General features: G+C 34.7%; 1 protein-coding gene and 1 pseudogene across 3 annotated transcripts in view; both read right to left on the bottom strand.

The window, feature by feature from the left end:
- Nucleotides 1-797: 797 nt before the first annotated feature.
- LOC134431742 (DNA excision repair protein ERCC-6-like 2) lies at nucleotides 798-12,420 on the bottom strand (annotated as a pseudogene).
- Nucleotides 4,131-25,985, bottom strand: part of ERCC6L2 (ERCC excision repair 6 like 2) — a 48,648-nt gene continuing 26,793 nt past the window's right edge. The window contains exons 12-18 of one of the 3 annotated variants that reach the window (XM_063179890.1): nucleotides 22,616-22,711; nucleotides 21,150-21,249; nucleotides 20,024-20,176; nucleotides 19,269-19,349; nucleotides 16,762-17,899; nucleotides 15,915-16,069; nucleotides 4,131-4,299 (exon numbers count right to left, since the gene is read on the bottom strand). In XM_063179890.1, the coding sequence (XP_063035960.1) occupies nucleotides 4,258-4,299; nucleotides 15,915-16,069; nucleotides 16,762-17,899; nucleotides 19,269-19,349; nucleotides 20,024-20,176; nucleotides 21,150-21,249; nucleotides 22,616-22,711 (1,765 nt within the window). In that variant the 3' untranslated portion in view covers nucleotides 4,131-4,257. Of the gene's footprint in view, nucleotides 4,300-15,914; nucleotides 16,070-16,761; nucleotides 17,900-19,268; nucleotides 19,350-20,017; nucleotides 20,177-20,669; nucleotides 20,815-21,149; nucleotides 21,250-22,615; nucleotides 22,712-25,985 lie in introns of those variants that run through there. The other 2 variants (XM_063179891.1, XM_063179893.1) reach the window with 2 other exon arrangements.

Here is a 25,985-nt window from a genome sequence, read left to right as displayed (position 1 = left end):
CCTTCACATAAAACAATTTATACAGTATACTGAATGAAAACCTATATATATGTATATGTATACTAATGCTTACAAAAATCAAAAATCAGGGTCAAGGTTTCCAGAGCAACATGAAGCCCTGGTCTGTTCTAGTTACAAGGTACTCTTCACATGGTCCCATAGCACTGAAAAATGTGACAGACTATTTGGCAAATGAGATATGACACTGAGTATCTTACACCCTTCCAATCTGTGAAGTATAGTTTTCATCTGGAAGTTTTATTACATCCAGAATTCAAGATTATAACCTGTCAAGATGTTGAAATTCCTTACCACATACACACTGTACTGCATATTTTCAACACATACTGTGCTGCATATTCCCTGACAAAGACATGACAGAAATTTATAGAAAAAGGGAGATGAAAATGTAGATGAGATTAAATTTGACACCCAATGTAACTTAATGAGAAAGATCAAATAAAAAAACTTGGTTCTTCACATCAACCAAGCTGAGAAACTCACCATTACAAGTGAAGATTTCAAAGGTCCACAGCTTCAGAGACTGAGCAAAATCATGGAAGATGGGAATCCATCAAAAGCTACTAGACACAAAGACATCATCTTTGTCTCAGGAAGTCCTCCAGTCTCTAGCACCTCAGAAAATATACGCAGTATCATTGTCAAATCCTGTTATCCCTAAATTGTGTTGAGATGACTGCTGGTGTCCAAATTGAAGTAAAGGGAAAAAATTACTTAGTACTTCTGTTGAGCTGAGGAATATAATCAGAATTAAAGAAAGTATAGTACATTCAGAAAATTCGAAAAAAATTTAATATAAAATCATTATATATCATAGGTTACAACATACAGTACATAGGCATGACTATGCACATATGTACTATACACTACATGTGTAATTGCATACATATTCACTTATAAATAATTACTTGTAAAATGTAATTCTGTATCACTATAAATATGAATTCATAATTTTACCTTTAAATTCATGGAATTACCATATTTTGTGGCATAATGCTGTCAAAGTTCAAATAAAATAGTTATAGTGCAACTTACATAGAAAATTTTCATTTTACTACACTACAAGATTTAGCAGTGGATGGTTCATCTCAATCATCTGCACTGTATTTTTTCCACAAAAAAGTTTCATTTCTTTTCCAAAGAGAACTTTCACACACTTCTCTCTCTTCTGTCACTGTGGAATGAGGGGCTCTTTCACAAAGCTTCTCAATGACTGCTATATCTGTGAGCTTTTTGAGGCTGTCCTCATTCTGTTCATTCAGCATATCCCAGAAATCTTTTGGTCTCCCATTTGATTTTTCTGCTTGTCCTGAAGAATATGTCCTTGGTGATCCTGTAGACCCATTTCCATCATTTCTGAAGATTTCACTGAGAATAGAGGTATCTCCAAGTAAGTCCACTAAAGAATTTTTCTTGCAAATCTGAGCTTTTCTTTCTCCATTTTCTGACTGAGACACGGATCTTTCCTTTGGCAGCTGTGTTTCTTCTGAGTCTTGCTGTCCTTCACAACTTTTTACAGACAGCACCTCAATTATTTCTGATTTACTGCTTCGTGAGCCAGATGCCATAAAATCCTTGAATGCCTGACTGTTTCTTCTTTGGATATGTTGAGTAGCAATAGTGGGTGATTGTTTATATTTTGCATCAACAAGCATACCTTGCAAGTAGGAGTCCCTGTGAAGCTGTTTTGCTTCTCCCTTGTGGACCTCCTGGGTCTGTGTTTCTCTAGTTCCACTCAGAAGCAGTCCTTTAGGTGATGAAGGTCTAGACTTGGATCTTCCAAAATTAACAATGGATTTTCTTTTTCTGAAGCGTGTTGTACCCAGTTCACTTTCCTCACAGTTATGTGAAGCTTCTGCTGGTTTTTCAAGTGAGAAGAAAGACTCCATCTCTGGATGCTTGGAAACATAGAATTCCTTCAACATTTTCTGCCTGGTTTCTGATGTAGCTTTTGCAATGTGTTCTGCAAGGTCCTTCACTGATCCCATATTAAAGTGAGATACCATTTCCTCAAATTGTCTCCTGTAATTATCAAGAAGGAAAAATGTGTTATGCTGACACCCTTAACAAGGGGGTGGGGGAAATGGGGAGGAAATAATTGTTCCAAGTCCTTTTAAAAAAGACTTGCTAAACAAAAATTGGATAAATGCATGCACAGGAGACATTGTCTGCATCATCCTACCTCAGTGAATTATGGAATATTTGTTTCTGCTAAAAAGCCAACCTCTAATTAAAACAGATCACTCTAGTTGAGTGATCAACAATCACCCGTTGGAGAAAAGATATGAAATATGTTGCCTTTCCGGTTATGAAGGCTCCAAAAGGCACTGAGATTTAACCCTGTTTGCCTCAAATACCACTTGACTGGGTAGCTCCAATCATTTGAGTGTGGTGACTGCAAACAGCTCCCCACTCTGCCCTCCAATTACAACAAACTGAGACATGTAATCACCCTCATTCACTCCATGGCACATACACATGTACTACAAAGTCTAGCTGCATGCCAGGTGCTAACAAACAATCTGCTCAATGCTCAAGAGTGAATTGTTTTCAGCTTTTTGCTAGATATGGCTTTAAATCTTGGAATAACAGCCTAAGTCACTTCACCATCTTTGAAAATTTTACCGCAATAGATTTTTTCATAACTAATTAAGATTTTGAATGTTTTTAGAATTAAGAGTTCTCCTTTACCTGCATAATAAATATTTATAATTTTCAGTGTCTATAATAGTAAAAAAACCGAACAATTATTGGCACTTTGACAATAACAGTAGGGATAACTGAAGCCAGTTAGTGGATATGACAGCTTCTGAATGCTTACAGGCATTACCTAGATACCAACTTTCATATAGTAATTTACTTGTCTCAAGGCAAATTGAGTATAGGTATTTACCAAATACCTATTCTGTAGATTTGACTATGCAGCTACAGCTTTCCACTTTCTATTTCCACAAACCATCAGGCTATTTTTATTGAATTTCTATCTGCATAACAATGGAAATCAATATTCGTATTAATAACATCAATCATTTGGGAAGACAGAAAACAAGGAAACAAAAAATTATTATCCCTCCAAAAATAACAGAGGGAAAAAAGCATTAAAAGAAATATTGAAAAATACTGAGCCCCATGCTAAAAAAGAAACATGAAGCCCTTTTTTTTTAACAGCCATTCAACGCAAGTGATGAGATCTGGGCAAAATCAGTAGGCAGTCAGAAGCTAATGTTATAAACTGCCTCCTTTCTATACAGTTTAAACACTGTTTTGTAGTAGCCCATGATGCACATAATACAAACACTCATGGTGATGACATTTATAGAGTTACGTAATATATGACCATCGAATCAACACGTTCAAGTAATTTGTGGATTCAATTAATTTTATTAATCAATTACAGTACTCAGAGTAGTGTGAGTCTAAGTTTCCCACTAATTCCACTCTTGCCATAGAAAATAACAGTATTGCCTCAGCAGGGTTGAAACAAAGACAAATGCAACTACTCAAAAGGAAATTTGTTTCAACCTTAGAGTTTTACTTCCAAGTCACCAAAGCAGTCTCACCTGCGTATTCCTTTGGGTGTCCTTCCAATCAAGAAGGTGGTTGAACCTACTCTATGTACTTTTTTGCTTCTCTGGGTCACAGGATGTGTAACATATAGATGCTGTTGCTTACTGTTCTTCAACATTTCTTGCCTTTCCTTAACAGCTTTCTTCTCTGAAGTATTGTCTTCTGGAACTTCATAATTTTTCTAGTAAAAGCAGACATGGAAGTCATTAGAACAGCTGTGCCTCTGATGTAACAATGCAACCAACTGCACCCGATTCTGTCCCTTGTAACTAGCATTACTAGACTGAACACTAGGATTGGGATTTGGAGTTGAAATGCACACTCCCTGCTCAGTCACAAAATTCCAGGGACATTGAAGGGAAGTCTTGGTTCTCTGACATCTTGCACAAAAATATGATCCTATTTAAACCTGAATTATTTTTCTTAAACTCTCACAAATTCTCACCAAAATTTCCCCTTTGCCAAAATATAGCTGCTTAGTGATATCCTCAGTCTCCCTACAGACTCTACTTTAGAGAGTAAATCACAAATTGCATTCACACCTTGTCATTTGCTGTTCAAAATCTGGTTTCAAATCTACACTGTTTCTTCCCAACGTTTTTCTACTTGATCCATGTCCATTTCCTTTATTTTCATGGGCTGCTCACAATGTTCTTGAGCCTTAGGATCTCACATGTTTCTCACTCCACTACTTTGGTAAGTAACCTCGAACTAGCATACAGAGAAAGATGTTAATATTACAGAACCTAGACACATAAATTTTCACTGTAAGACAAATGTACAGCTCCAAAGACCAAAATTTTACTTCAACATTATGTTACTCTAAACTACACTGAAAGCCCATCCCAATTAAGATAAAAACCCTATTCTCCCAATAATAGTATAATACTAGTAACAAAATTAAGACTGAATTAGTAGATGTTATCTACAGGATAAATATTCTACAGTTCTCTTGCTGGTTCTATATATATTTGTTAATTTTTTACTTGGAAAATGTATTTTCAAAGAAGAAAGAAACCATGGTCTTAAAAAATATTTATTTTTATGGATTTTTTCCATGAAAAATACTTACAGTATTCTTATCTCACTATGATATGACAGACTATTTTTCACTCTGTTAGGAAATTAGGGCTGTATAATTTAATTCAAGAAAATATAACTTGACTAGAATACAAGGCAAACCATGTAAATGTCTGTGTTAAAGTTATGTTAAACCCCCATAAATGTACATCAATCTACCTCTCATTAAACAAGACCAAAGTATATAAGGCAGTAATACTTTGGTTTACACATCTGTTCAAACAAAGAAGAGTTTTAATATCTTTGGGAAAAAAGCCAAATGTTTTAAACACACTGAAAGTCATAAAATTGCTTGTCTTTGCAAAGAACCACATTTAATGTCAGAAGTATTATTAACTGCATATAAATGTACAAAGGCAATACTGAGTTCTGGAAGCATAAAATTTTAGGTACACTGCACCACCCAAAAGAACAACATAAAAATACCACCAAATATATACAAAGAGCACGTCTTCTTCTACTTAAATAAGTTGTTTAAAGGTGGGGGTTTTTTAACTCATGGCAGAAATAGTTACTGTAAAAAAAATTATTGCAAGAACTGCAGGAGCAAATTCCAGTGAAAGTCTGCAGCCATTGTGAGTTACTCCTGAAAAACTTCCCAGCTCCCCAGAGCAAAGGCAATTGGTTACAGGATACTCAGTAAGGCTGAAACACAACCACTGACTCTGCTGAACAGGCAAACATTTTAGGAAGCCCAATACCCAGCTCCTAAACCCAGGAACTTAATTTTGTTTTTAAATAAACATTTTGTTTTAATAAACCTAAAACACTTCAGTTTTTTTAGATGGCTTCATGTTTGTTAAAGGTCAAATCTGATGTTTATTACTCTGAATGACACAATGTGTGACAGGGTCTATGTATAAGTAAGACTTGAAAAATGAGATGAAAATATTCTAACTTTCTATTAGCATTACTATCAAAAACTGATATTCAGTCAATATTCCAGTGCTGTCAATATTCTACACTATTTTGCTTTCTTTTGAATCTGACTTCGTGTATGGCCCTCCTAAATTCATGCATCTCATGGACAGTATATTTTCAATTATCTTTCAATATCTGCCCTCTGAATCACTGATCTCATAATGAAAATTTCTTTTCAACAGCTTTCTGTATTTTTCTGTTCCCCAAGCCTTTTCACTGACAAATTACTGTGTCCACATTCCTCGCTTCTACGTGAAACGCCGTGTATAGTGCTGGTCATGCTTACACGAATTATCACACTTATCACACACATAAGACAATCTCACGAAGCAAGAGTGAAATCAAGACAACTTGATTCAGCTAGAAGCCTCTGACTCTTGTTCTGCTACAGACACTAGCATATTTAATCTGCTTGTACTACTGAATGTCACACTCTGTATGACATTCAATATGTCATACTTGGGTATAGTATGATGGAATAATAGAGGAAACAGAACTCCTTCTGTATGCTGTATGTTAAAAGAATACTGACAGACAGAAATGACAACAATCAGGAAAGTCTTTACTAAATATTTAAATGCACTAAACGCAATATGCCTTTGCAGTGCATGTTATAAAAGTTCTATGGATCAAAGTGGAAAATTTCACTTAAACTGAACCAATACTTTTTTGTCATCTGAAAAATTATATTTGTCTATATTGAATTATCTGTAACACCATTATACATTTCTGTTTTCACAAATGTGAGGGGGAGGGGCACGAGGTGCAGCAAAATAATTACACTGACATCAAAGATAAAAAATTTTGATTGAATTACTGAATGCAGCATCTTTACTACTTTATTAAACTTTGTCCACTTCCATTTTGTCAAGAAAACCTTCACAGCAAGTTCAAAAGAAATGCTTTTAATTTACTTTCAAAGGCATATATATAAGACAAAGACCATGCAAGCAGTTTAGCAGAAGGCAGTGTTTTTTAACTGAAAAAATGAAATGAGAAAAAGTTACACTCCAGAAATATCCAACTAAATGCAAAGAAAAAGTTAATAAAAGTACAATAAAGTGAAATTATTAAGTGCTATTGTGAACTACGGAAAAACCCACAAAACTGTAGTCAGTCCTTTCTGTCTTATCCTTGTTCTCTTCTCCTATTCCCCCTTGATCTACTACACTTAAGACATTTTTTATATATTGCAATGGAAAGAAGACTAAGTAGTTGTTCCGAAAATGGTTTCCAAAGTATTCAGAAGACTCAGGGATTATTACTACAATGGAAAAATACTCCAAAGAAAGTATATAATGACCCCTTTCACGTTCCATTTAGTCTACGATGGTTTTGATCCCTTCTTTTGTTATGCAATTCCCTTACTCTTGAAAGTATATATTGAGTTTTGCATACCAATAATGAGTTTTGATTCCTTTGAATTATACATTACATAATGCAGCAATCAAGAGTGTAGCAAAAATGCTAGACTATCTGCACATTAAGTGTCACAGAACCCATTTAAGGGTAACACTCTTCAAGAAGAATGGCAGCAGTAATACCTACTTCAAGTTTCCATCTTGAATCTACAACTCTTGGACCTGTTAGCTCTGTATGGCAACCTGTCTCCTGATGCCTAGTTACAGCAGTTATTTAAAAACAGTATAAACCTACCAAATCAAACTTTGGTCTATCTTTGACAGTACAAGACTTCAGTATCTGTCCTTGCAACACACATAAAGAGGCAGCTCTATACTCTGGAACAATGAATGCTAGTCCACGCATATGCATCATCTGACATGACTGAGATGATTGGACACCTTAAGCCAGTAAATTCCTTTTCTTTAGTCCCTTCAAGCAAGGCAAAGTACAACAATGTTTCACTTTTTTAAATACAGCAAGATGAAAAGCCAAGGGAGAGTAAGTGGGCAGAAGCTGGGAGTAAGATTAAGTAGAGAAACAGAGACACTTGTTTTTTAAACTGTCTAATGTCTGTGCCAGTTTGTTAGGAAATCAGACTTGGAGGAAAATGAACGTCCTTCAGAAACCTGAAGCTGAAATGTTTGCATAATTATTCTTCAGCCATAGTTGCACCATGTTCAAGCACCTTCCTCTCTTTTAACACTTCATTACCCAAAGTATCCCTGCAGTAACTAATTTGCCAAATACTGACTTCCAGTCATCAATAAACCCTCTGACTTGCCCCCAGTGTTATAAGACTTTTCTCCTTAGGAGTGCATGAAACCACTGCTGTCAGATATCCAAGATATTTATCATTGCACAGTTTCATTATTTACATTTCTATAATAAACAAGAATAGCCTTCTAAAATGTCTAGGTGCCTTGCAGTCACCCAAAAAACAGAAAAGAAAGAAACAGTAAATTCAGTATGACTAACCTCTTGAAATACTTCTTACAACAAATAACAAACCATTACGCCATATCTTGATTTATATTTTCCCACTTCCCTCAAAACTTGAGAAAACACATGACTTTCCCAATACACTGAGAGTTGAAGTTGGTTTTGGATTATTGTTATTAATTTGATGATTTGATACTGCATTCTAGTGTCTTTATCTACAATTCTAAATTATTTCAACTAATCTTTTTCCCCTTTGCAGTTTTTCCTTGTGGTTTTTTGGTCTGGTTTGGAGGTTTTTGTTGGTTTGGGTTTTTTTTCCCCTAGCAATTTTTCCAGTTATACATATTAGTTATTATGACCCTTCTATATGCTTTTCTTGAACATATGCTATTGCTACATATTATTTTAATTTACCAATGTTTCTTTGCTGTCAGGATGTACACAAAGTACCAAGAAATGTTTGAGAGGAGATACTCAGCCTGTCCCAGAATTCAAAGCTTAAGGTAATTGCTTATTCCAGCAGAAGCTGTGGACTTGCAGCCATCATCCTTCCATCAAAGAGTAGTAAAACCAAAGGTGATGCACATACATCATAATGAAACCTCCACTACAAGCTTCAAAGAATGCCACATTTTAACTCACTACATTATAAAAACACAACCAAAAGCAGAATAGTGGAATAATTCCATTGCAAACTGAACCAGTAAACTCAATAAAGCAGCATTACAGGCCAACCATTTCGGAACAATTACTTTAAAGCTGAGTATTTCCCCATCCCAGAAGAGCAAGGACAAAGGCATGTTATCTCCCAAAAGCCTACTCTTCGTAAACAACTATCTAAACTTGTTGAATCTGAAAGCTGTGCAAACACATTGCAATCAGAGTTCCTACAACTGATAGAAAGTCTTTGTTTAAATAATCTACAAAATGTCAGTGTAATACAAATAAGATAAAGTAGAGTTCTTAATGACACAACTTTTGTATTTACAGTATTCTCAACAGTGCTTAAATCTGCATTGGAGATACAAAGGGCATGTTTTTTCCTAGGCTGACAGCATGCTTAGTTTTCTCATTTACACCACATTGCAATAACATAAAGAGGGGTTTACCATTAATCCAGGTTTTACTACAAAGCATCTCGTTATTTCTCTGTCAAACACTGGCAATAGTGCCAAATGTCTGTCATCCAATTCAGGGGATTAAGTCTTCCTTTATAGTGCAATTCTTGTACAAATTTATAAAAATACAGATAAAGTTTCTTAGAGCTGGTCACAGTCTATATTTTGGCCTGAATTCATGCTGCAGAGGTTGAATATGACAGCTGGCAGGAAGCTGAGGGGAGAATACATCCTCCCCCTTTTCAGTCACCACATTTCTGTTGCCATAGTGATTAATCCTCAATTGAATGGCTGTCTTTGTACATTTCTTTTCAGTAAAACTTTAAGTAAATTTAAGTTGAAAACATGCAGTCGACAGAAAAAAGACTTAACATATTCAACAGGTATAGTACAAGTTCTTGTGACTAATACTTTTCCATATATTAATAAGTGCAACTTGCTCTAACATGGAACATCATCAGCTTTTCAAATTAGTTAGTATGTCCTGTTCCCATCTTCTGTCTTTCTTTGTGAAACCTCCAAGCCTTCTCCAAAGACTTCCCCATGCTCACACAGCCCCGCCGTCCTGCCCCTCCACACCCTGGACTCCTACTGAAGAAATACTACACAAATTCAGCTGTATAAGAACTAGAGAAAGCCTATCCCAGACTTTCATACTGTGCAAAACATTTAACGTAAGCTGTTTTAGAAATTCATTAGGAAATTCATTAGGAAATGCAGTCATTTAATTCAGAATAGACTAGAAACATTAGAATATATTTAAATCTTGCCTCTGGGAGTTTTCTCTTTCTTATGGCTGCTAAGAAAAAGTTTCATAAGCAGAAGTTTCAGTGCAAGTTACCAAAAACCCAAATATGTAAAAAGCTTCTGCACTGAAATCAGGTTGCTCTGGAACCTGGAGCCCACCAATAAAATAAAACCTCTAAAAATACTCAGTAGATGACTAAGGCCTTACAGAGTTTGTTAACACTTCCTTTCCTCGAAATTAATGTCAGAATAATTCTGAGCAAAGTATCACCTTAATTACTCAAGACTGTTATTTCTCTCTGAAAGGCTGAAGTAAATGTACGTCTGCCCTGAAAATTACAGTCTGCGTTTGCAAGTCCACCATGTACAATCTACAAATTCATTACACACATTTGCTTTAAGAAGCTTTTGTTTTCCATACAACTCTTTCTGTGGTTACACAAGATAGTTATTTCTGGTTTTCATCTTAACATATGTTCTTAACATATAGTGACGTGATAATAGACAGCAATCTTCGTTTAATGAGAACACATTGTTTAAAAAATTTATTAGCACAAGACTTGAATTTCAACTCAAGTGCAGAACACAGAGTGCTCAATGTCATCAAATCAGGCAAAACCAAACAAAATAATCCCAGAAAAAAACCGAGATATTTATTCCAGTAGATTAATTTGCAATATAATCTTTCTCCTTCACCCTTGTATATAACAGAGTAGAAAACCCTTCCTATGAATAATCTTCAGTGAAGCAGCACATAAAGTATGTTTTGTTTCATATAACAGCTCTCAGTAATCTTTACTGGAGTGGCCATGTGCCATAATTAATGACACGCATTTTCTACCTCAAGGTCTTTACTATAGCCTCATGTGATTCTCCCTGCATCATGGCATCACAAACAGAAATGAAACTCACACTTTAACACTCATGACTTCTTAGCAAAGATTATGAGTAGCATGAGATCTCAAACTGCACAGAGACACACCTGTCTACTTTCTGTGACACTTAGGTTCTGGGACATGCAAGTAAAGTTTATAACTATAAAGGAAGATGAGATGTACTATTAACCTATTATACAGTATAATCCATATCTCCAAAATTTCTTCAGAAACAGCTGCCTACCACACTTTTGCATTGAAGAGAAATCCCTGGCTTTGTTTTGATTACTGAGGCTCTAAACACCTCCAAGTATTGACACATCAGTCCCTTCTGCATAAGCAGCACTATCAGAAACATCATCTCTTTGAGAGAAGATTGTCATACTGTTCTGTGCTTCATCAAAAGAAGTGTGGCCACTGGTCAAGGCAGGTGATTCTTAGTGCAGAAAAAAGCCACAAATATGAGTGGAGGGATGGAACCAGGAAAGGCTGAGAGACTTCGAGTTATTTAGCCTGGAGAAGAGAAGACTCAGGAGAGAACTTCCTTTGTATGTCCTTCAGTACTTAACAGGAGTCTGTAAGAAAGATGGAAAAATACTTTCCATCAGGGCCTGGTTTTGACCTAGACAAGACATAAGGAAGAAGGCTTTTTGACAGTAAAGATTGTAAAATACTGCAAGGTGGTTGTTCAGAGAGGTAGTGGATGCCCCATCTCTGGAAACATTCAAGGTCAGGTTGGATATGGCTCTAAGCAACCTGATCTAGTTGGAGATGTCTCTGCTGATTGCAGGAGGGAGTTTGAACTAGATGAACTTAAAGGGTCATACTCTATAGATCTTACGTATTTTTTTCTCAAAATCTACAGCAATCCTATACTGACAGTGGTGAGTCATGGTCAGAATACAGATAATCTTCAAACAAAGGATAATAACATTCAATACAGGAACTATTAGTATTACAATACTTTTATTCTAATTCTAAGCATTTTAATTCTAAGCATTTAAGAGCTATCATGCCACATCTGTCAAAATACTCCAGTTAATCTTACTCTTTTCACTCATCATACTTGCAAAATAAACTATAAATGAATATCCACTGCTGTAGATGATTATTTATGAAAATTCATTCTGTAACAACTTGATAATGTCTTTCTTCACTGAGAATGCTACTTCAACTCACCTAACACCTAGAGCATCTTCTTCTATTTTTATGCAATCCCATGGACTTCTGTGATAAAAGAAACATGTTCCACAATGGATCATGTGATAAAACACCTTTCCACATATGCTTGCTGCTACTATTGTCATACACAGACTTTCTTTTATTCAGGTGCTGGACAGGATTTATTTTGGGTAATGATACTAAATCAAATGATGGTTTATTCTCTTGATTGTACAATTAATGCATAGTTTACACTGTTACATTTATTACTTCTGGATTTTATCTCACCTTTCACAGCTGCGAAGTTGTGAGAGAGGTATCATGATGTCTTGTTTATGTTTCTTGATGGCATACTTTATATTCTGGTTGCTGCTACCAAACTGTGCCTTTCAGAGTCATACAGTACTTATAGAAATACTGACCAAACAAGCACTCGGTAGTATAAATGTGAACATTGTAGCTAAACTAGTCAGTTGGCAAAATTCATTTAAAAACCTTATATAGACAATGTGACTACACTCCCTGTCAGCTCTGGGGAAAGAAATGTAAAAGGCTCTGCAGTCTTGAATCCAGGATTGTTATGGAACCTGGAGAACAAAGAAAGCAAGAAAAAAAATAGTAGTAAGATCTATTTCTCATAAAAAGAATCAAAGTTTTGTCTCCTTAACCCTTTAGAGGTACAAGGCAAGAGCAGATTAAAATAATATGTTCTACCTGGTCAGAGAAAAGGTAGCTAGGATGTACAAATATTAGGCCAGGTAAAATTAAGGATGGATTGATAATAGACATATCACTGGATAAAAAAATAAGCTTAATTGAAACTTACAGTTTAAAAGGTTAATCAGAGATAACCAGAGCATTGTGTAGTAAGAATAAAAAATATGAAAGATGTACCTGAATTTATTCCAGATTTGTGTGTATTCCAAATGCAATTAAACAAGCTACAGACCTACACTGAGAACTACACTAGTGCCAACTGTGCACATTTAATACTGGCCTTCTAAACTCAAGGAAAGAAAATATTACCAAGGTGAAATTTGATGTAAAAAAAAGGTGTTCAAGTCTTACATTTTTATTTAATAACCAATTTAAATACAAACCTGTTAGTTACTTATGTTCTTAGGATGTTCTACATACCTTCAGTTATTTTCTGAGGAGCAAGACTTGCTGCCTCCCATCCCTTCTAAGTTGGCTCTCAAGGATCTTCTTGCCATGCAACCACTCTCACTTTCAAAGAGACCTCACAGGTTTTGCAATCTGCTCCAGATTTAACCAGTTACTACAATTTAAGCTACCACATTAGTCTCCATGACTCAACAATAAATGAAGCACTATTAAACCTAACTGATACTTTCAGGTACTACAGGTAGACAATCAGGAAGAAGACATTGTTTTATAGTGTTTTCTAGCAACTTATTTTCTCTGTTACTCATACTCACATAATTTCCATAAATTGGCTACTGAAACTAAAGACCTTAACCTCGGTTTTAAAAGTTCAAAAGAAGTAGTGAATCCAAAATGAGATTAGATGGCTAGTTAATAGCAAGGAGTCAACATGTCAATGTTCTTGTAAGGGGTATTCACTATTATTTGCTTTAGCTTATTATAATATTGCTTATTATCCCTGTCATTCCAGATTTCTATGTAAGCATGAAACAAAAACGTCACTCTCCTACCAGGATTTGTAGGATTTTGTATTTCCCAATTTTCAACTCAACCAATTCAACAGAATACTTATAGTTTTTCAAAATTCTTGAACCCCTTTCACAGAGATATAGGTCATTGCTTGGAAAATGCTTTTAAAATGTATTACATCAGAGAAGTATTATTACAGACTGCTCACTGAGTGAAATTGGAAAGCAGGAAGACAGAGTTGCCACAGGTAAAATGAACGGACAGGGCACAAATGAGCAGAAATGACATTATACTTTTTGTCCTGAGCAGACCTGTCTGTGAAATGAAAATAACCTTTCTTGATTGCTTCTACTTAGAAATAAAACAATTTGATTAGCTGTTCTAAGAATAATAAATATTATCAGAGTATAAATATTATTCAGATGCCTTCATGATAGTATCACATAAAGCTTCAGCCTAAATATACTGTAAAAAAAGCTTCCAATTAAGAATCTAATATAATTGATACCCAAAATCAACAGAAAGAGCTACACAAGTTTCTGAGAAACTATTAGACCAATGACACTTGAAATCTACATTAATAAGGAATTTCAAAATTTCTCACAAAACTTTGTATTTTCTTCAGTAACTGTCAGTTTCCAATTAACATTCCAACATTCAAAAGTGTACTTTTATTTACTTAAAACAATTATGGAAATTTAAATGACTCAGCTGTATGTTTAATATTACACATGATGCTACTTTAATCTACTGAAAAACATTTTTATTAAGCAGTATTATTTAAGATAAAACAGGCAGATGCTGAGACAGTGAATGTCCTAACTTCATTTGATGGCAAATAAGTGAAAATTGACCAGCAAAGCCTGATGGCCAGAAGCACAACAGTGACCATGTTTTTTTCACAAAATGTCTTCTAAGGAAATACAAAGTAATGAAGAAAGAAAAACAGTATCAATAAAATTCTAAGTAGAGAACCTTTCAAAATTGTCTGAGAAGCTCTCTTTTAAGCAGACCACAAAAATGACACATCTAAGAATAGGCAGTCATCTATCTTTTATTTCTATACTAGTGCCTTTATGTAAATGAATAACAGGTAGTGAAAAAAAGAGAGGCAGCCTTGTCCGTACTTTTTGATGTTCTTCTTCCTACTTAGATCTACAGGAGAAATGATACTACTGTTGCTTCTGAGTGAAAAGTGCATACCTTAAAAAACCTGACGAGTTAATCAAGGTAAGTTAATTTGCAATACTTGCAGTCACATAACTCCACATAATAAGCTCTAAGTTACATGAACATCACAAACTAGTTTTCAACAGAGGTGGATCACAGACATTGACTCAAAATACTCTCTTCAAAGTTTTCTTTCATTTTTATTTGGTTTTAATAATGTTGTCAGCCATTGCCAATTAATAAGTACCTTCCTACTGTACTCTTGAGTACTTTTGACCAACTTTTCTGCTAATGAGGAACATTCTAATGCAAATGTGTTAAAATTGAAAAGGTCTTACTTTTACTGGTTTGCCTAGTTTGATCTTCCCAGTATAAAAATTCTTGGCAACTCTGCTAATGGCTTAATTAAATACAGTAAAACAACAGCACTGGAAGAAACTCTTCTAGCCAGTGTGGATGTTCAACACCCCAGAACAACACAGTCGTATGTCTACAATTTCTGTAAGGATAGCTAACGTGTCTGTAAAGACTAAGCTGCACATTCATCAATGACTTATTCTGTGCTTGTGGTTTATCTTAAAAATCAGTCTAGGAAATTGCAAATGTTTATAACCAGATAATCAGAGCATTGTGTAGTAAGAATAAAAAATATGAAAGATGTACCTGAATTTATTCCAGATTTGTGTGTATTCCAAATGCAATTAAACAAGCTACAGAGCCAACAAAAACCATTAAAAATAACCATTGCTGCAAATAAGAACTCCCAGTAAACTCTACTTCTATGTTTAAAACATTAAACATAGACAGTTTGACTTAACTATAGCAACTGCATATGCTCACCTCCCCAAGCGAGTCTGCAAACTCATGTATGTTCAAATTCCTATGCTACAGGGTGTTCAGAACGTATTGTGGCAACTGGACGTTTGTTAACTGGATCCAGGACAAACTGAAGATTTTTCAAGGCTCAAATCAGAAAAACACGGCACAGAATTTGATTTCAAAACTCTATTCTTAACATTTCTCCCACAGAAAAATCCACAGAGGGTGCTGTGCTGTTTAATTACCAGCTCTTTCAAAGCTGGCTAATGTAAAAGCCACCCCAAAACAACAAAGTAATTTATTAGACTTCCAACTGAGCATTCTCTTCCTCCCATCCTCAGTGTCTTTGATCATTCATGGTGGCCAGTAACAGAAAAACAAGTCTTTTAGAGCTTTTTAAGATGAAAAATGAGGACAAAGAAAAGTTAAAATGACATTTCCAAAAATATCTCTTTACCTTGGCACTACAGACAGCTACATTAGCAGGCAGCTGGGAAAACTGCTTCAACTCAAACACGTCGTGCACCGCCCATCGGCTCAAGTGATTTTCAGCCTTGCTGGATCCAACCACATTCTGATTTGAATGAATATATGCCACTTCTTGAACGCCATCTGATACATCATGAGAAAAATACAAGGATGTTATTCCAAAACACTGAAGATACACATCTGCACAGAAGGATACTATAATTTAAAAAAAAATTACACTGAAGTTGTAAAATTTGTTACTATTTCACTCAGCACCAAGTTACTCAGTTATATGAAATTAACAACAATCATTAGACTTGTTTGTATTTATCCAGACAGTTTATTACTACTTCAGTTTTAGTGTGGTTATTTTCAGATGGACAAAGACATTCCAAAGCATCTATGACTTAACAGCTGCATCATCAGTGGTTAAAATTAAGTTTAGGAATCAAGTCTTCCACATGGTGTTTAAAACTCCCAAACTACATTTTTTTCTGTGCACTTTATTTAATAGGCCTGTCAAGACTTGTAAGATTTTACAAATATTTAGTTTGTGAATTTTTAATAAATCTTCAATCTCAGCATATTTCAAGAGATTGTAAGAGTTTAACCAAGAATTACAAAGCAGCCTATCACCCTGTAAGACAAAAAAGTAAGACTAATAAAGAGAAAGATACACAAAGATATTTCTGAAAAACAACTTAGCAGAGCATTTACTACATCTTATAAAAAAAAATGTACAGCAACAAGAACTTAAAATCTGCTGACAATGGTAAATTAGACATATGTTATTACTTTAGCTGAAATAAAATTGAACAAATTAACTTAATAGTTACCTAAATATTTGTCCATTGATTCCATTCTTTTTTCTTGATGCTCAAATACAGTTTTACTTGTGCAAGTGCTATGCACAGCATAATTGCCTGACTTCATTTGCGCAACAGACATGTCTTGAATAGGACACAGCATTTTAGACCCAAACTGAATTCTGCTACTCTGTTTACTCCTATAGCTTTTCTTCCTGGCATGAATTTTCTCAACTGGAAAGTTATCTTCAGAGGATGAGAATTCATCTATATTCTGGGAATCACTTTCCCTTCCTTTTCTACAGGGCTTCTTTGCTTGTGGTAGAGATTTCTTCCACTTGGGAAAACTCAGAGTTCCTGGCTTTCTTGATTCAGAATTATGGGGAAGTTCAATATCATCAGACTCATCGCTTATGTCGCTCGTTCCTTTCAAATCTATGTCATTCTTGACATCTTCAAAAGACATGGTGAAGTTTGACTCAGTACTGTGGAATCCAAATTGTCTACTATTTCCCTTAAATACAAACCCAGCTTTTTCTTTTGCTAACTCTTCACAATTTTCAGATGTTGACCTATGTATTTCAATTTCTTTAGTAAGCACTGGTTGCTGACATACTTGAACTTGGGTAGGAAAGATGACATCATCATCTGCTTCAGAACTACTTTCAGTTTCCATGACTATGTCACATTGCTTTAAAATGCTTTGATTCTCATTTTTTATGTTGCCTTCCTCCTCAGAGCCTGATAAACCAAGCCACTCTGTACTATGCATACTTTCTTTATCACTTCCATTTGGAGAGAGAATAGCTTTCCCATGCTCCAAAACAGGCACACTGGTTTGACATTTCTGAAAACCACCATGCTTGCTATTTGCATTTTTTCTTATAGTGTGAGCATCAGAACTTGAATGATTAGATTCATAATTGTGATCCCCTTCTCTGGTAGTCTCAATTTCTCTCTGCAACAACTTAGAGAATCCACACTGCATTAAGGAAAGCTGTCCTTTTGTTACATTTTCATTGCATGGCTTCCTTCTGTCAGATTTTTTCACAGAACTCTCCAGAATATCATCATCACTCAAATCATCCCAAAAATCAGTTTCTTCTCTTTTTAAGTGTGCCTGAATGCTTTGGGGATATCCATCTTCTTGACAGTCTGGTTGTTCATACTAAAAAAAAAAAACAAAAACAAAAAAACATCTGCAAAGTTTTATATTTAATAAAGTGTACTTAATATTTATAGTACACTCAACATGCCTAATTTCAAAGCAGTGTAAAACAGTGGATTTTCATTGTTACTCAAGTAAAAAATACACAAAGTAGTATTATAAAATGCAAAGTAATTCATAATGATAAATTATTGAAGTCTTATTTTTAGCAGAAAAACGGTGAAAATAACCAAAGTTTATGTACTTGAGACAATATATGCTCTACACTGCTAAAACAACTTATGCCTTCCCAATCCACATCCATATTTTTTAAGTTTATACTAATCTCATTGCTAATCTCATTTATACTAATCTCATTTTTGTCTTTCAAGGGTGCTTTGGAAGGTGACTTCATGATTCGAGTTTTAATATTGTGTGTAATGACATTCATAATAAAAATAATTCTAAGGTAGTGGTTTACTTCCTTGTATACGAATGCTAGCATTCCACTCTAAAATTCATCAAGGCCTACCCTAGTCAAACAAAATTATGCCCAGGCAATCTTAAAATGTTTTTAAGATAAAAGTCCAGAACACCGCTCCAGAACTGCATACTACTGAGGTAAGAATTATGACAGCCTGTAAACTGAAGTCAGAACCATAAATACCAAAATTCTGTACTCAGAGACATTTTAAAATTAATATTTTAATCCTGATATAATTCTGCTCATCAAAAAGCATTTAATATAAGCTTAAAAAGTTGCTGTTTGTCAGCAAGCCACATGTGAGATCATGACCATCCAGTTATGTATTATGAATATGAGACTGAGATTAATGTAAGGGCACATTAAATACTGACATATACTCACAGAAATCTCCAACAGGCATAAGAGACAGTGGCTAATTTGTAATATAATTCAGTGCAATCTAATCTAATGATACCTTTACTCAAAGTATCTGAACATGGCACTCAGCCAAAACATTCCGACAAATGCAATGCTCCTATTAAAACTGGCCTTTGTTGAAAAAAAATTAAAAAAAAAAATCTTATTCCAGAAAGAAACCATTAGATAATTACATACATTAAAAAAAAAAAACAAACCAAAACAAAAAAAAGACAGTATTGAACAGACCACTGGTTTGGTGGGAATCACTCTGATTGTCTGATTACAATAACTAAATAGCCAAGGTCTTCAAGAGTTCCACAAAACCTGAAGCTTTCAATCATCTAAACCCCTAGTACTTCTTTCCACAACTCCCTAAACAAAATCTTCTTAACAACACAGTAAAAGTATCATCAGCCTAATGATACATTGCCCACATTTGCCACTGCCATGTTGGGAACTGGAGGCCTGTCATGCTCTGGTATACAGTCCACAAAGACATCTCACCTTTTCTGAGCTGCATGAATGATTCTCTTCCTTCAGCCAGGTAGTTGCTGTCATGACTCCTGCTTCTACCCGCCCTTCCCTCTAAGACAATCAAACAGTTAACATAAACAGATTCAGTTTTTATTACACACAAAGACAAGCACAGGAAAAAGAAGTTTCCTTTGCTTTCCAGAAGTGTAAGTACCAGAAGTAAAATCAGCATGGTCCAGACTAAATTCTTAGCAGAGGAATAATAACAAAATAAAGGGAAGCATGGAAAGAAAAAGGAACATGGAATGAAGCTGCAGTAAATTTGAAGATGTAAGCTAGCTGCAGCAAACTTTTTTTAACAGTTATTGACATCTCAAAAAGTACTCTAAAGAGGTTAATGTGGTCATAAAAAATATTTCTATGATACAAATTCGGCTTAAAAGTTCAATATGAGTTTCTGATGAATAAGAGGTATCTGTGCACAAAGCTGCATGAAAGGATCAAAAAATAAGTTATGTAGTTTTTAATGCAAAAAATATATATAGTAGGAAATTTATAAAAATTATAAACCAAGTTTTACCATTCTTGGATTTAGAGAAATTTATCTGGTCCATATCAGAACAAGAAATTAGCATTTCTATTTCATTTAAGTCATTGCCCGGATAAGTATTGGTTAAATATCATAATTCTGTTTTATAGTGTTTCCATTCAAAACAATGACCAAGAAGTCTCACAAGAAAGGAAAAATGTAAAAGTAATATCCAAAAGTAAAAGGGACTTCATACCTCCAGTATGTCTTTGGTAAGACAGGACCCATGAGTCCTAAGTTTGAAAAGGTTATGAATACCAAAAAGCTCTCCTTGATGTTCCTTCGATCCTTGCACTGCCTCAAAATACCGCCTGGCATTTTCAGTTCCAATCACTGCACAGTGAAGTTGCTAAAACAGAACAACACAAGAGATTTCAGAAGGGTTTGCTACAACAACACGTCAAAATTTCCAGGCACCCACATTATATACACAGCTTTAGCTGGAACAAGCAGAAATTCCTAAGCAAGGTTATTTTAATTTCCCTGGCAGAGGTTGGTATAATAGATTGTGGTATAATATGAACCTGCTTGGCGTTACCGAATTAAAAAAAAAAATAGAACATTTGAAGACTTTTACTGCATTGTTGCCTATTATCAGACACCTACTATACATGTTACTGTCACTCCTCTGTATCTTGACAGCTCAGCTTCCACTATACTAAATTATTAGCAATCTTTTCACCTTCCCTTGCACTGTATATTCACTTGCTAAGGGAAAGCAATCCAAGTATAGCTGACAAAAACCCAACCCCTCAGACTTATAATTACTCTTGTTTATTACTGCATATTCAACTTGAAAAATACAAGTCAATTTGAAAAACAAAGAAAAAGAAAAATATTTATACATCCTTTGAAGACTTATACATGCTTTTTGGAAATCCAAACAGACAATATCCAGGTCTTCTTTTTCTACGAGATCATCAACTTTTCTTCTATAGCATCAGCAAGACTTCTCCTTTCCTTTCTCCAGACTTTCATGAGAAAAAGCTGTGTGAATCAGATTGCTGCAGATACTTACTATAACTATCACAGTTGTACTTCATAAACCTTCAAATAAAAACAGTTCTCTATATAACCTGAATAATGTACATTGCATAATTAAACTGTGAATAGTTAAAGAAAAACACTTGAATAGAAATGTTCTTCTGTTCCACTCTTTAACAGCTACTAAGCTTGGCTTAGTATGTTAAGGTAACATCACATACCATAAACACAAAGTAAACTACAGGCTAGATTAGCTTTCAGTCCCTTAAAAAAGATTAGTTTTCAATCCCCGAAACTGCTAGGAAGAACTCCCAATTTAAACAGTTTGTGAGCTTTACCTGCTTATAAACTTGTCGCAAGTACATCATCTCTTCCACAGTTCCCAAGGATATCAATCTAAACACTTTAACAGCTCTGTGTTGGCCAATTCTATAAGCTCTGCAAGGACATGGCACATTAAAAACATTTGAAGAAGTGAGAGCTCTTAGGGGCAGCAATAAACAGTAAACAAACTAAACATATAAAAGCATTCTAATAAAACAGTACTATTCAAAATCATGTATATGTTGATTGGGCTGTTTTCCTTACCTTTCCGAATTTTCCACAGTAATTGATTTCCTTTTCCTTTACCTTTAATATTTCATATTTCTCCCAGGCCTACCCAGTTTAAAAAGCCTTCTCCTCATTTTATATCACAAGAACTGTCTCCCACCTCTCCACAAAACACATCCACTCTGTTTATCTAGGGTTTGCTGGGGTTTTTTTTCCCCTTTGTGTCTCCACCAATTTTTGCTCAAAGTATTCTCCTATTTCCATTATACAGAATTAATTCATAGATTACTTGGAGCAGTCAGTTCTTTCTTAACTTCATAAATTACTTTACAAGATACAACATCATAAAAACAGCTAATGAACTGGCACTGTGTTCTATTCAAATGGTAAATACTGAGACGTCTAATAGACTATATTCCACAAAATTCACAGGAGGCTAAAACAATTCATAGTAGTAATGTGATCTTGCAAAGATTCTTTAAAGATAGTCCCCAATACATGTTTCTGATATATTTCTCGAGAACAGGTGCACATAAACACATCCCAATAATCAGAAAGACACTTAAAACCAGATTACATAATTGCATGAGATAACAGAAATAAGTGTATTTCTGCTCATGAAAATATATAAATCTACTGAATTGTTAATATTCTTTTATAGGTTTTTAGTACTCTTTACTTCAGATACTAAAAGGTCTGCCTTGAACTCCTAGGGAAATACCAAGAGTCAACAAGCCTGGAAAGAAAAATCTGCATCACTGTAAATACTCCAACACCATAATATCAGAGATAGATATAAGGGCTAAAAAGACACTAATCTCCACAACTGTGAAGCAGAAGAGAACATAAGGAGCCCCTGTCTTTTATGGTTTGGGAATTCAAAACACCATTTAAACTGGGGTCAACTGCAATGTATTCTTCAAGAAAAATGTCATCTACACACACATATATATTCTAGGGATCACAAAATAGTTATAATAACCACAAGGAGTTTTTTGTTGAGTTTTTGTTTGGCCTACTGCTGCAAAAAAAAAAAAAAAGAAGAAATAAAGGAAAATATATTGTAAAATTTAGGTTAAAATAATCACATCAGAGTTAAAAACTAATTTAGTAGGACTTTTCCTATTGTCTTGTAGATTAATCAGACAAAGTAAAAATTTCTTACTTGAGAAAAAAATTTAGTTGGACAATCATGTTACAGAATCAATGGAAGAGTGCAACATGGATCAAGTTCTGTATTTTGAGAGTGTACCTGTCAATTGCTTGAAGATCATTTGCTGGATTCCATGTAGGATCAAACAGTATAACAACATTGGCACCAACAAAATTAAGACCCAGTCCACCAGCCCTGAAAACATTAAAACAAAAAACCAAAACTCTATGATAGTAAGAAAAAAACGTGCAACTAGATTATTCTGTATTAGGTCCATACTTGCCTACTCTTCCCCAACTTAAAAAAAAGAACACATGAAAGATACTGAAAAAAGTTCAGTACAGCTTTGTGTTACTCTTGTACTAACAACCGCCAAGTAACTCAAATAACCACTGCCATTAATTGCCCATTAAGTCCTACACAGGGCAACACCCCCTAATATTATAATGAAATTCACAACCAGTTTAATGCCAGTTAATATTATGGAAGCAGGAAAATTACAGGTGAAATTTTACTTCAGCTAATCCCAGTACATAGTTTTTGACAATAATGCTGCGCAACTTTCACTAAAGTGGTCACAATCTCAGGTAAGCCATACCTGTAAGCATTAACAACTAACACAAGTGTATTTGTACAATAAGTTACTCAGCTGTTAAAAACACAGTTGGCCACACTGCATATGAGCAACATTCATAACAGTCATTAAAGCGAAAAAGTCACAGTGAGAAATTTATCTGCTCTGTGGCTTAGAAGTCACAGAGGTACCATCTGCATCATCTCAGAACACTCAACAGCTAAAGAGTGTTTTCACTTGGAAGCCGAGAAGAAATTGAGCATACATCTAACCTGATGCAGCTAACTCCTGAACCCTGCAAAACTGCTCAGTTACTCAGAGTTTAGCATGTGCTTAGATGAATGATTTGATAGAAGCAAAAGTGAGGAAAATACCACTTCTCATCCAGTTGCAAAGCAAGCAAATACAGAATTTTTTTTTGACTGGCTCAACCAACTATGATACAAAAGACATAAGTTCCTACACAAGCACAAGTTAAATACTATCATTAAATAAACTATTAATTATTCACATTAGCATAGGCATCACTAATTCCAAGTGCGCTATTTTTCTAAAACAGGTACTGCAAAATTGAAAAAATCCCATTAACTTATCAAGCACCTAGTTTAACAGATTACTTTAAATTTTGCTTGCTTGAAGCAGATAAGAAATACAAGAGAGGTAAAGTTTTCTGGTGTAAGAGTGAATGGAGACAGAAACCAAAAACTTATGGAGCCCCACCACCCTCTGGTTTTCATGGAATCCATGTCACTGTAAATGCAACTGCAGCCTTTACTTTCTAAGTATGGTGTAGCTTTGGGTTAGTTGTATCTGGAAAGGGAGGGGATATAGAAACTTGCCAATATTAATGGATGTTTCCAGAGAACTCACATTCTCAAACTGTGAATTACTGAATAACAATATTTGGCTGGGTTTTTCTTTCAGAATACATGACGGTGTTTTTCAAATTTAGTGTGCTTCTTTTTAATGAAAAAACTCTTTTTTCATTAAAACTCTTTTTTCATTAATAAGACTTCAGCCTTTCCTGTTTCCAAACCAACCCTGCAGTTGGACTGAAACATAAGTGAAGATGTAAAACCAACTGTCCACAAAAATTAACAAAACAGGATATCTAGATTTATACTAATTTTACCTTTCAGTGTTTTTAAGTATGACCCAAAAATTCAGTTAGTCCAAAACAGAAAAGAATGGCTCTTATATCCTTCATAGACAGAACAAATGCAGAAGTTTGTGCATTACAAGTTATGTACTCCATTTTACCTCTCATTTTAACTAGCAGCTAGTCATTACTGCAATTTGGTCCATGCAAATTAGTATGATATGGCTTAAATAAAGAGTTTTACTAAAAAGAACAGTTTTCAGAAGATGATCTTACTTAAATCTGCACAACTCAATACCTCAAAAGGTACAGAACAATACTACATTAGGAAAGGTTTTATAAAAGTTTTGATTATGTAATTCTGTTTACCAAGCTGGGTTTTCTAGGGTTTCTATGCTCTTTGTTGCAGAGAGATTTTTGTGGCTGAAAGTTCTTTGGATGTCATCACAGGCACACTGAAAGTTGTTCAAAACATTGCTGTGAAAAAATTAAAGCTAAATGTAAAAGTAAAAAGTAACTAACAGCAGTCCAGTAATGGACAGTAATAGATAATGCCGCAGGTAGAATGGAAGTGGATATGTAACCTTACATGATAAAAACTACCTACAAATTTTTCTAGACACTTTTTACATAAAAAGAAAGCTGAGAAGCAGAAATGGATTTTCATTAACAGTTAATTCTGACAGAATCAATCTAGAGAACGACTAGCACCAAAAAATCCAGAAACAGTGACTTAAAGGCAGACATAGTCACTGCTTTTATTTATTCCAGAAAACTATGATGGAACAGAACTGTGCTGACTTTAGTACTGTACATATTCAGTTTCCCTTCTTTTGGCTAAGCAGCACCACTGGAACTGAAAGCCTTGACATTCTCCTATCAAGTTACAGCAACTCCAGAAACTATTTTAATGTTTCTAAGCATGCCTAAAAATCCTCTTTTCTAAATAATCACATATTTTCCCAGCAACACCAGTGCAAGACTGAAGTATTCTCACGAAGTATTACTTCATGAGACTTAGAAGTTCCAACAGGTATATACCTATTTTTCCCTAGTGCTCAATCTGAAATTCATGATCTAATGGCTTGATGAAATGTACAAGTTCTGAAGAAAACAATTACACTTCCTCTCTACACCTATAAAATATATTTATCCATAAAGCTGTATTAGTCACAGCTGTCAATAAAAGCATTAGGGATAGCCATGTGACTATGCTTGGTACCAATATTAACTTCAAGATCTGAGGTCAAATCTACAGATGGACAAATGTTTATTTTTTATTCTTTATTATTTTATTTTCTTTTTTAAGATCCCATTTCTCAAAAAATTTCAGTGATCAATTAAAACCAGGATTTTCAAAGCTCTATGGGCTATATTATATATGATTTCAGGCAGAAACAGCATTTGAAAGAAAAGGAATATAAAATACAAACACCACAAATGTAATAGTGAAATCATCAGTGATGCATTGTAATTCTCTGATTGGTGTTTTATGTTTTGTAAGTTGCATATTAATTGTGCCAGTGAACACAATGGCAGTCTCAACATTACTATGTAGAGAATTCATCTGTTGCAGAAAGCACTTACGCACCCAAAAGACCATGCAAGTATTTTCAGTGAAAATCAACATTTGGTTCTCTGAGCAATGAGACCTCCAGAACACACATATATTGACTACACAGACCAGTCAGCCAGAAACTTTGCAAGAAAGTACAGAGAGAAGAGTATGAACCAATTCTGTCAATGTACTCTACAATGAAAAATATAGAATAATATAGAATATACTCTAAATTTAC

This window comes from Melospiza melodia, chromosome Z (genome assembly GCF_035770615.1).
Source record: "Melospiza melodia melodia isolate bMelMel2 chromosome Z, bMelMel2.pri, whole genome shotgun sequence".
NCBI classification, from domain to species: domain Eukaryota; kingdom Metazoa; phylum Chordata; class Aves; order Passeriformes; family Passerellidae; genus Melospiza; species Melospiza melodia.
This window is presented reverse-complemented; position numbering and strand designations above follow the sequence as displayed.